At 32.7% G+C, this 12,636-nt stretch overlaps 1 protein-coding gene across 2 annotated transcripts; it reads right to left on the bottom strand.

Annotated features, from left to right (window-relative positions):
• Window positions 1–4,724: 4,724 nt before the first annotated feature.
• LOC114400658 (probable inactive ATP-dependent zinc metalloprotease FTSHI 3, chloroplastic) lies at window positions 4,725–10,415 on the bottom strand. 2 transcript variants are annotated; one of them, XM_028363220.1, is made up of 5 exons: window positions 10,288–10,415; window positions 9,049–10,146; window positions 6,774–7,097; window positions 6,178–6,478; window positions 4,725–5,269 (listed from the first exon to the last, which is right to left on the bottom strand). In XM_028363220.1, exons 2-5 carry the CDS (start codon window positions 10,114–10,116, stop codon window positions 5,067–5,069), a joined length of 1,896 nt encoding a protein of 631 aa, XP_028219021.1. In that variant the 5' UTR covers window positions 10,117–10,146; window positions 10,288–10,415; the 3' UTR covers window positions 4,725–5,066. The 2 variants fall into 2 exon arrangements, with proteins under 2 accessions (XP_028219021.1, XP_028219022.1); XM_028363221.1 differs by having other exon boundaries at window positions 9,049–10,149; window positions 10,288–10,411.
• Between the last annotated feature and the right edge of the window lie 2,221 nt (window positions 10,416–12,636).

Here is a 12,636-nt window from a genome sequence, read left to right as displayed (position 1 = left end):
TCGGAGCGGAATCCTCAGAATCCTCCTCAAGGATTCGGTGGAGAAAATCCCCCAATCCTCAATTTCATAGTTTCTCTAAGGTAATCTTGATTTCTAAACCCTTTTCCTAGTTAGTTCGAGTTCCTCTCAGTGTCTCTTGTGTGTTGGGTACTGTAATAAAGTGTTTTTACACTTCCTTTGAAAAACCCTAGAGAATGAGACATTGTAAAAGTTATCTTTTATAACATTGATGTTATTTTTGTGACTTTCACTGAGCTTCGGTCACATTGGCGTGATCAAAATTTCAAAATAATGTTTCCTTTTAGTAAAATCCTAAACACCCTTCAGCCCTTATGTTTTGACAGGGGTATTCGACTTCGAACGTTGTCATTAACCTTGTTCCTAAAAAACTATACTAAATTTCCTTCAAGTTGGTATATAGAACCTCGCATTTGGACTGATGAGCATGAACGAGGGGGACTTTTGAGCAACGCACAGAGGAACTAAAGGAGAGCTCACATTAGGTGAGGGGAGTTCATTATAGTTACAGTTTTTAATACCATAGTTAGGGGTCAGGGAACCTAACTATGGGGATGTATGTCTGCCCCTGTTGCATGCTGGTTTTCAAGAAAAATAATGTTTTTGACTAATGGGATGCGGCATATCTATCATTGCTTAATAACCTTAGTGTTAGACTTGTGTGGTCTGAAGACCTGAGAAGTGTGAATCTCATGCATGAACTATAGATGTATGTATAAGTGGAATGTGACTTTTGTTGATGTTGATATGATTTCATGAATTGATATGAGGTGATGTTGATGTTTGTGATGATGTTATAGATGAATTGTGTCAATATGAGTTGATGATGTTATTGATGATCATGTTAATATGAGAAGATGTTGTTGTTATTAATAATGCCACTGAGAATGAAATAACGTTCATGTTGAGAGTGATGCCGAGACGAGATGCTGATGATGTTGAAATTACATTGTGATGATGCAAGTTGCGCATGTACATGGGGGTGCATTGACCTTGTCGGATGTCCCTAGTGGGGGGAAATAAAGTGGTTAGAGAGTCTAAGCATCTCTTGAGGGGTATGATTTAGGATCCTTAATCTATCCATGGTCAGTGTACTTAATGATTTCATGTTTCATACGTTGCATGTTGTGTATGTACATGGGGGGTGCATTGACCTTGTCAGATGTCCCTAGTGGGGAAAATAGAGTGGTTAGAGAGTCTAAGCATCTCTTGAGGGGGATGGCTTAGGATCTTTAATCTATCCATGGTTAGTGTACTTGATGATGTCATGTTTCATACGTTGGATATTGTGTATGTTCATGGGGTGTGCTTTGACCTTGTCGGATGTCCTTAGTAGGGGAAATAGTGCGGTTAAAGAGTCTAAGCATCTCTTGAGGGGGATGAATTAGGATCTTTAGTTTATCCATGGTCATTGCACTTGATGGTGCCCATGTTTCGTACCTCATTTGACACGAAAATAGTGTAACTTGGTCAATAAGTACTTGTAGTTTCTCGTGAGGATAAATACTTGTACTAGGGGGTGTGTCACTCAGTTTAGAACTTCCTTGAGACTCAGGTTGATCACCGTGAGGGGGGGGGGGGGGGGGGGGAGTTGCCTATGCATGGCGGGGTGGCCTCGACAATTACTGCCTAGTTTTTTCTTAAGTGGGAGTGTTGTGTGGAAACGCTTAAGCTATTTCCTTGCGGATGATAGCACATTGCATCTGAGAGTTGAGGTCAGGTGGATGCATCATACTGAGCATGATTGTTTGAAACGATGGACTGATGATGATTGTTGTTGGGTATGTGTTGGACTAGTAAATGTTTGTGTGCGCTTATGATATTTGTTAATATTTTTTGTTTATAATGAACTCACCCTTGCATTTTGTACCGTGTGGTTGGTACCTGTGATGATCACAAATCCTTGTTCGTGGGAGCAGAATGACAGCAGTAGAGGACGAGGAGTGAGATTCTTTTGTGGATCCGCCGAGCCGACGTGATGACGTTGGGATTATTTTGGGAGAAAGTTGTGTTTTGTTAATCAACTCCTCCATAGTTGTTTCTGTAATTCTTTTGTTGATATGAGGATGTAAATCACAAATTTATTTATATGTATGAACAAATTTACCTTTAATTTTGTGAATGATGTGTACTGCACTACTATACTCATGTGTATGTATTTGGTTAAGTAATGGTGCATTGTCTAAGAGTGTGTATGTATGTATATATATATTGTGGAGTTTAAATTTACTATAATATTTTTTATAAGCAAATTAACGAAGTTTTCATTAAAAATGTAAAATTTTCTCACGTTTTTGAGTGATGATATCGTGACGACGAGACGGTCGTTACAATAAGCATCTAACTATGCTAAGAACATGTAGTGATGATGTAAAATAATTTTACACCATCATTCAATCACAAGTTATTCTTTGAATTACGTTAAGATAATTATTTTAAAAAATAATAAATTATCATACATGATAAATTAAGGTTGGATGACTATGTAAAACTTTTTACCTTATCAATAAAGTTTGAATGCATATTTGAGAAAGTCTTTTTAAAAAGAGAATATTTTTTCTTTTCTTTTCAAGAACTCTTTTAAAAGAAACTTTTAAAATAAAATAGATTAAATAACACGCACATTTATTGGGCTTGATTAGCTTTAGCTCTTACCTAAACTTCAAGAAAGAGAATTTCTGTATTGCAATTTGCAACATAATACTTTATTTTTGTTTTACTCAAACAACATAACATTTTCTTAACAAACGAGTTCTTTGTCCTAACTCCTAACCCACTAATTTTTATTTCATTACTGGCTTAGGCCTAATGTCTCTCAAAAGCGGGGTCTATTTTGATATACATTATTTCAATAATGAGGACCGAACATTATGATCCATTACTTTTATCCAATCATACATTATTTTATACATGACAATTTTAGTTTCTTTATGTTTGTTTGGCCGAATGGCTTGTTAACTTGCACAATCAGTGTTCTAACTTCTAATTGATGTTTCCAACTTAAAGTGAAATATCAAGCAAATTTGGGAAAACATGCGCATCAACTTTGGGTTAGGTATCATGTGCAACGTGCACTAAGTTTGGATATGGGTCATGTAATACAAGGATTGCACGCAAATCAATGCAGTGCAATTCAATAGAGTTGATCTTATATCAACTTATTTAACCATGGTTCATTTATCTTTTCTCTTGTTGTAATTAGAAGGAGTATATTTAGAAAGATATATCAGTTAGTTTTAAATTATTTTTTTTAAAAAAATTTATTTGATTATTTGATAAATAAGTTTTTTTTTTAGTAATTTCTAACATTTTTTGAAATGTTATTTGAAGTAATATTTTTTAAACGCTAGCTTCTAACTTTTTATATTTATTTTCTTTTTTTCCTTGAATATTTATTAAATTTTCTTTTTAATCTTTTTTATTTAAGGTAAAATTTTATGCACATAATCTTATATTTTTTAGCTATTTCAACTGATAATGTTACCAAATACTTGTAATTCAATAAAATAATTTTTCAGCTTTCAATTAGCTTTCAGATATCAACTAATTTTTTAACTTTTAGTTAACTCTTCAACTAGCTTGGTCAAACATAGCTAAAATATCTAATATTTTTATTTGACACTAACTATTCTTTCTTCCACCAAATTGACTCAATTTAAGATAAAGTGCATTCAATCGCGACTTAATGCACAAGTTGGAGATCGAATCCCAAACTTTAATTAAGAGACTAAAATGCAAAATTACTTGTGTCAATGACATGATTAATTTATCTTTAAATATTATCTTTGAAATATTTAAAAGTGATAAATTTTAAGAATATAATTTAGATATACTATTAATATAAATATTTTTACACTATTAATTAAAATAATCCCAAATATAAATTTTAAAATAATTATTAAAAATCAACAATATTGTCATTGATGGTAATCCATAATTAGAAGTTTAAAAAAAATCCATAGTTAGAAGTTTAGAACAGTTCTAATTATGAATTTTACCAGTGCATTCTTTCCAACAAAAAAAAAACAGTGCATTCTAATTAAATTGACTTGTGTAAAAAAAAAACATTTTAAAGATGTTACAACTGATAAGTTATTAAATTATTTGGTTATGCCAAAAATGTACGTTATTCTCACCACCACAAAATCAAGGACAAGATTTTTTTTTCAACTATCTTTATTACTTAAATTTCGTTGCAATTGCTGCACAACTACACAGGTTCATTGATATAGGGAGACCAATTCTTTATCAAAATTGTGGTATGAAACGTGCAAGCAAATATCAAGGAAGGGGATGCTAACCCCATGGAAACCAATAGAACAAGCTTTATGTTAATGACCTTGAATAAAATGAAAAGGCAATCATGTTGATGCAGAAACTATATAGTGTAAATAAGTAGAGAATATGGAATCTAGAACAACCAAAGTGGCCATTGTGTAGTGATGGTCAATCCCTTGTAGCAAAGAACATATTCCATACCATAGTGGAGAGAACTTATTCACAGCTGTCTAGTGAAATGTCAAGCTATGAATGTTTTCTTATTGAGTTAAATATATTTTTAAAATTTCAGTATCTACAAATAAAAAAATATGTTCACTTTTAGTTCCTAAAGGAAGGAAAAAAAACATTTACTTTTGGTCTTTCATTTATAGAAAATGTATTAGATTAGATGTGATTCCTATTAATAACAGTTACATGAAGAGAAATTGAAGGACAAGAACCACATCTGACACATTTTCATAAATTAGAAATTAAAAGAAGGCAAATTGTTTAGGAAGAATATAAACATATTTAGCCCTTTCTTATTTTATATTCTTCCTAGTGTAAGGTACAGCTAGTGATATCGTATAAGAGTGTCTGGGTGTTAAGAATCTCCTATCCTAACCCTAGAAAAGCATAATGAACTTGTTAAGTGGCAAAAATTTGGGCTGTTACCAGCTATTATATTTTCCCTTTTCTACTGACACTATTCTTGAGCATCGTGTAAAGGGTAACAATGAAATGAACAGATTATTGAGGAAAAATATAACCAAATTTAACAAGCAAATTCATGAACTCAGTGATTGATAACCTAATGGTCCTTGCAGGTCATCCTGTCTCCTCTCACTTTTTCCCATCAATGATGGCATCCATGGGAATAGCTTGCTTAGCTCCTTGCTTATTTTACTTGACCTCAATTGTTTATCACTGATTCCGAATTTTGCTCTTTCCATAGCTTCCATTATATCTTCCCTTGCCACAGTTTCACTACCTGCAAAGTCCAAATATATACATATGATTGAAGTGTATACATATCATTGTTTAAACAAATGCAAACTAAAAGAAGTTGTCAATGAAGGCAAAGAGAAGCAGGAGGAATGTGTGGTGGGAAGATAATAGGTGGCAAAATGAGTTGGGTTAACAATGAAATGTAGTGTTTGGGCTTTAAATTTTGAGCCCAAATTAACACGGACCTTTAAGCATAATCTTATCATGGCCTGATCCAGGTTAGCCTACAAAACCCGCCAAAAGCCTAAAAAACTGGGCTTTGCCGGACTTAGACTTCGTTTCAGAGGCCTGAATTGAATCTAGGCATTTTTGACCTGGCCTGTTATAGCCCACAATCCACATTGGGCCAGGCAGCTCACTTTGCTGCCTCTTTATAGGCAACTAAAACTAATTTATCCAGGATTAGATGTCACAACACTTGATATATGGCCAAATAGTTAAACAATTTAGATACAATCTATTGAGAATTGAGAAATGCTAATTAGTGAATGCAACAAGCTTAGTGGCTAGTGAGATAGTGCATGTTTGGTTTGGATTAATTTTTGGGAAATAATCCCACAACCCACATTGGATCAGGCAGCCCACTTTGCCGCCTCTTTATAGGCAACTAAAACTAATTTATCCAGGATTAGATGTCACAACACTTGATATATGGTCAAATAGTTAAACAGTTTAGATACAATCTATTGAGAATTGAGAAATGCTGATTTGTGAATGCAACAAGTTTAGTGGCTAGTGAGATAGTGCATGTTTGGTTTGGATTAATTTTCGGGAAATAATCCTTAATTTTTCAAAATTTCTCATAGAAAGCTACCAAAAATAACTGATTATTTCTCTGAAGTAAGTTGAACCAATCACACATTAAATATAAAAATTGAAAGTTGGTGTTACCTCTACGAGCAGCAAGCAACGCGGCTTCATTGACAACATTTGCCAGATCAGCACCTACTAAACCAGTAGTAAGAGAAGCAATTAAATGGCAAATGATGCTACTGTCCTCCTCCAAAGGAACTCCTCTTAGATGCACAGCCAATATCTTTCTCCTTCCTTCTTCATCAGGTTCACCTACATATACTTTTCTCGAGAAACGACCAGGGCGACATAGGGCTGGATCCAAGGCTTCGGGCCGATTAGTTGCTGCAATGACAACCACTCTCATCTCGGATTCAAATCCATCCATTTCTGTCAGCAACTACATTGACATAAAATACTTTGAAGTTCAGCTTGGAGAATGTTATTCAGAGCATATGACATTTCTATCTTTAATGCTTCAAACTCCAATAGCATATGAAGTATTTGCTCTTCGTGTAGAAAGTATATACTAATATACTAATACCGTGAAATAATTGAAGAAACTGGACTTTTGAACATTATCTTCCCACCACACATTACTCAATATATACAGAATGTGACAATGTTGAGTATTCAGTAGTGAGCCATAACCTATTGTAGATCATTTGTTTCTCTAAAGACATAAATAAACTTGCCTGATTTAACGTCTGGTCACGTTCATCATTGAAACTTCTTCCACGCTTGCCTCCAACTGCATCAAGTTCATCAATGAATATGATTGATGGTGCAAATTTTCTTGCTGCATTGAAAAGGTCTCTGATTCTAGCTGCCCCTCTTCCAACAAACAACTCCACAAACTCACTGGCAGATACAGTGAAAAAGGGTACACCTGCTTCCCCTGCCACTGCACGCGCAAGTAGTGTCTTCCCAGTTCCAGGAGGACCCACCAGCAACACACCTCTAGGTAACTTTGCCCCTAGCTTTCGGTAATTTATATCCCCTTGCAGACATGATACTATCTACAAAAAGGGACTGTCTCAATAACAATAACACAATAAAGTTGCTTAACCATTGACAAGAAACATTCTACTAAAATTATAAATAATCAATATATCAAGGCATTTAAGAAGTGTTTTAGTCCACTATAGTATAATTGGAATTTCATTTTCTAGTAGTTACAATGTAGTCCTCCATATTCAATGATTGGATGGGACCAATTAATTAACTGAATATGATGTAATATTCTTCCATGCTTCCTCCTTATTAGAGATATACAGATTAACTACTGTTATATTTTATATTCTGTTATATCTGTATAAGTAGTTGTACACTCAGTTTCTAATAAATAAATCAGTTTTATCTTCTATATTTTCTCTGATTCTGTTATCTCCTAGGTTCCTAACCTTTTCATGTTTTTTGTCCTAGATATATCTCTTTCTAACTCTTCCAAACCATAATTTTCTCTAATATTTTTCAACAAAATGGTTAGTTTGTTACGTATCTCAAAGCAATCTACATTGAACATTAATCAGTGAATATGTTATGAACCAAGATAGAATAAATAGAAAATTGATAGAAACAAATGAACAATTTTATCAAATGAACTAAGAGAGAGGTCTCTTCTCCAAGAGCTTCCCTTTCCCCTCCACTAACGATTTCTCCTTTCACACAAAAACTAGCAAATTCACAGAATCAATCCCTCTAATCCGATTTCCCCAATTTACCTAATCAACCATTTGCAACGAACTAACGAGTGGGCTAACTGTCTAATACCTGTCCATATTCAGCTCATAGTTCATACAAATATAACATTTCAATCTACAATATCTTGATGCAATCAGGATTACTTTCAAGAAAATGCATCTAAATGCCACAGGCTATAGTTATAACTAAGAGGCAAGAGTAATTTTTAAATGACAACTTTTAAGCAAATCTAACTGGCAGGGAAATCTTGTTTCAATGTTTTAATTGTTCAACCTGTCTTAGTATGCTCATACGGAAACAGCAACAAATATGAGCCAATCCTAGAATATTTAAATAGAAAAGCAGAGAAGATAATGCAGAGAACTACATGGCCTTTTATGATTAAAATGATCTAACATAAATGCATAACAGAACCTTAGTAATGAATGATTTTTGTTTTTGACAGCAAAAAAAAATGATGTTTCACATGATCAAAGCTTTCTTTATTTGGACAGTCAAATGAATTTGAACATAATTATTATTCCGAGATAAGAGCTTCTGAATTTGATTATAAGAAAACCAGATTACTATTTATAAACACTGCACATCTCACAAATCATAAACTTTCATAGCCCCTGATACCAAAGCTTTTATGCCTATTGTACCATGTCATAAGCTAAATATTGTACTATTATCACTAATTCCAACTTCCAATTGATAAATTTAATAGAAATGCAAAATGAAATAAAAAAAAATCATATTTAGCAAACTACTATTGTCTACCAACACTTATTCAGTTTATAATACTACCAAGTCAATTAGCCACATATTTCTTCTTGCTATGTTATAAACATTAAGATAGCAATTTTCAGCCATATAATTTTGAGAATCAAAAAGAAAAAGTAAAGTACAACAATTCACATTCTAGTATTAATAGCATAAATAACCATTTAGTACCAGTGCATCCAGCATTCTGAATCATTTTAAAAATAAGTGACTAAGCCAAGAGAATGCTATCTGCAAACCCAACTCATACTTAGTTGTGAATACAACAGGAATACAGGATATTTCCCCAGTGGAGGAAAAAGAAATCATGTCAGCAGTAACTGTGACTTCTTAACCAAACTACTAACAAAAGTATGCTAAATAATATTATAAATGAGTTAAAAGTAGAAAATCAAGTAGTTACAGGGTTTCAATATCTTAGCAATTAATGATTAATTAATGATAAATTATATTTTAACTATCCTAGTATAGTTTATAAACATTCTAGCATGAGATAAGTACCTCCACGAGCTCTACTTTTGCAGAATCAACACCTTCCACATCATCAAATCCAACTGTCTGACCATTTGGTCTCTGCTTCCTTGCGGGACTATTAGCAGCCGAAAGTTGGCGATACAGAAGCCACATCAATGGAATTAAAGGTATCCACAGTGTTATCACAGTGATCAAAGTACTCCTCATTGACATTAATACAGACTGAGGAGCAGAGCTATACGTAACCCCTTTTTCTCTCATCAAACCAACAAGGAACTTTCCATCATGATCTATTTTTCTTGTGGAATACTGCCACTCAGGGATTGAAGCTCGAGTCTTAGAGAATTTTTTTAGTACATTCCCCACTGGAGTTTGGCCAGCTTTAGAAGTACCCTCACTCCCAATCTTATCAACATCCTTATCAATTGAAGCATCTGCCACTTCAGATTCTTCCCCAGAAACCGGATCATTTTCAATATTCTGGGACTTCATATTGTAATATATGCGTCGAGACCCCTCTTCAACTAAAACCTTTTCAACATGTCCATTCTGAAGGCTGATGATCAAGTCAGAATACGGAACAGATTTCGGAGGGGGGAGTGCAGTCAATTTCAGAAACAAGAAACAAAGGCAGAACACAGTAGAAATTGAAGCAGAAAACGCCACTGCTCTAATGTTCTTACGAATAAGGATCCCCAATTCATTCAAAATGGACTTAATGGAAGCCCTTTTCATTCTCATAGCCAATAACCGTAACCTCGGCCTCAATCTCAACGAAAATCTCTTCTTCAACCTATCAGTTCCATCCTTACCATAGTGAGTCTTTTTCTCACCCTTGCTTCTACTTACAAGTGGCTCAATTTTGTTGTTACTTGAAACACCATGTGGAGTCTTGCAACAATGAGGAACCCTCAATGAGGGAATTCTACTTCTCCAAACCAACTCATGTTGAAATTTGAAGCATTGGTTAAACCCTAGAGAAGTAAAAGCAAATGAACTAGTGCACAAACCTCCACATACCCCAAAATATCTTCTTTGAGCCAAAGTTGGGGTAACAAATGACCCAGTATTGCAAGGTAATGAAAAACAAGCCATGCTTCTTCCACAATCAGAGACCCATAAGACCTGCTAGTGGCATATAAACAGCATTACCCCCACAAAGAAAGTTTGAAGCTTTGAAAAGTGAAAACATAAGAGGATGAAGGGATAAAGAATTGCACGAAACATTTATGGTGTAACATGAACAAGAAGGGCATTTATTATTACCTGATTTCATGATATCATGTCATGTAAAATGAAGACAGGAATTGTTTCTAGTGGACGAGGAAGATGAACACAGCGCTTCTCCAATGTTGGTATATCTTTTCTTTTCTTTATTTTGGGTATATCTTCTCCAATGTTGGTATTATTAGTGTATTATTACGTGTTCAATCGTGCACATTTCAATCGGTCCATTCGATCTAGGCTTTCTTAAAGTACACTGACTCTATTTTTAATTATAAGATTATTTTAATTTATTTATATTCTTTTAGAAAATAATTATTATATTAAATTTAATTATTTGTATTTTAATTTTAAAATTATTCATTTTTTTTCTATTCACTTACTTATTTTTCATTATTATTTAGAGAAAAAATAATTAAATAAGAGTATATAAAAATAAATAGTTAACACATCAAGGAATTATAAAAGAGTTTTAGAAAGAGGGACAACTTTTTTTAAAAAGAATCTTATAAATAGGGTATGGAGAGACAAAAATGATTAATGTATGATAGCCACCCTATACATAATTTAGTATTATAAAATCTAAATGTAATTTTTTAGGTAGAATTTAATTTTTAAATACATTAATATTAAAAATATTTTATCATACATAATAACTTTAATTAATATTTTTTTACTTAAATAAGTACTTCACATGCTCTAGTTAAGCATTCTCTCATACATTCCTTATTAAGCATGACAACATAATAAGATTATTTAACACAAGTATCACTATCAAAGGTTTTCGTTGAAAATGTGTTGTTAATTAAAAAAATTAAGGAATTAATTAATTAAGGTTCATGTTCTTTTGCTTTTGTCTTTAAGAGTTTGGTGCTGAATTTGTATATGTGAAATGTTTTAGAAATTTGAACAAAAAATATGGGTATAGCATTACTTGTATTAAGGTTTGTTCTATGAATGCAGAACAATTCAAAGTAGGGAGAAACAACAAAGATGTTGTTCAAGATACTACTAAAAAAAGATCAAGAATTTGGAAAAAATTGAGGATTTTGTTAGTTGCATGCTTTTGAGTTTCAAAGGGGAATGATTCTCAAGTGACAAAAGCAAACAAGATATGAAGGTATAAATATTATATCTTATCTAATTCATGTTAGTTTCTTGTTTCAATTAAAAATTCGGCTTTCATCAACACTTATATGAAATTGTATAATGGATTGATTGGATTGGTATATAAGTCTCTATATGTCAATCCAATGCTTATTTTCTTAGTCCATCGATCATTACATTCAATAGTACAACAACCTATATCAAATAGGTGTTCGTGTTGTTGAATTTGGTGTTCAATGGCACAAGGAAATAAGCATGAAATTGACATATTACGACTTATATACCAATCTAATGTATGGATTACACAATTTGATACGAGTGTAAATTAAAAGGAATTTTTTATGTAAACAAGAAACTAGTATGAACTCTAATAAGAATGGTTGACCAAGGAAGAATATATATATATATATATATATATATATATATATATATATATATATATATATATATATATATATATATACTCACACTGTTTGTTTTTGTCACGAAAGGATCTTGTTCCTTTGGAACTTAAAAACATGCAATTAATAAAATCCTTAATTTCTTCCAAAATTTTGGTCATTTTTCTACACTCATTTAACCAACCTTAATACCAATAAGGTTATACCCATATTTTTAGTTCAAATCCCTAAAACATTTGGCATATACAAATTTTAGCACAAAACTCTTAAAGACAAAAACAAAGAACATAAATGCTGATTAGCAACATATTTTCAATGAAAACCTTTGATAGTGATGATTGTGTTAAACAATCTTTTCATGCTTAATACAAGAAGTGCAATTGAGGAAGAATGCTTAATTAGAGTGCGTGAAGCATCATGTGTTTGACATTTTAGGGATCTTAATAAAATACCAATAATCATCGGAAACACATTACGTTAGATTATCAAGAGGGGTTGTGAAAAATAATTGGATCCATGATAAGCAGTGGAATTGATGAGTCTAAGGAACTGTTGGTTTTATGTTCTTCTTCAACTAAATCATTATTTTCCTTTTGGGACCTAAGGTTTCTCATCAGATGGGAAGAAGAGAATACAATTTCTGATTTGGTGTATTGGGGACCACAACCTTGCTTTAAGTTTTAACCTGTTAGAGTTCTCATTATTTCCTAACGGGTCAAATTGGTTTCCGCTTATCAAGCCCATATTAATTTCTGATGATAGTCCAATAGGCTCACCAAATTAGATCACTTTTATTGAGCACATAAATGTAAATAACTAATATAAATGATAAATATAATATGCAGCCCACACTAATTAATTAATTAGGAATTATAAAATTCAT

This window comes from Glycine soja, chromosome 19 (assembly GCF_004193775.1).
Source record: "Glycine soja cultivar W05 chromosome 19, ASM419377v2, whole genome shotgun sequence".
NCBI classification, from domain to species: domain Eukaryota; kingdom Viridiplantae; phylum Streptophyta; class Magnoliopsida; order Fabales; family Fabaceae; genus Glycine; species Glycine soja.
Note: the sequence above shows the minus strand (reverse complement) of the source record. Positions and strands in the feature narration are given on the sequence as shown.

Coding starts and splice junctions, on each gene's coding strand:
- LOC114400658 (XM_028363220.1), bottom strand. CDS start 10,116: ATGGCTTGTTTTTCATTACCTTGCAATACTGGGTCATTTGTTACCCCA. Junction 6,479..6,773: donor GTGACCAGACGTTAAATCAG/GCAAGTTTATTT, acceptor ATGTCAATGTAG/TTGCTGACAGAAATGGATGG. Junction 5,270..6,177: donor GTTGCTTGCTGCTCGTAGAG/GTAACACCAACT, acceptor TGGACTTTGCAG/GTAGTGAAACTGTGGCAAGG.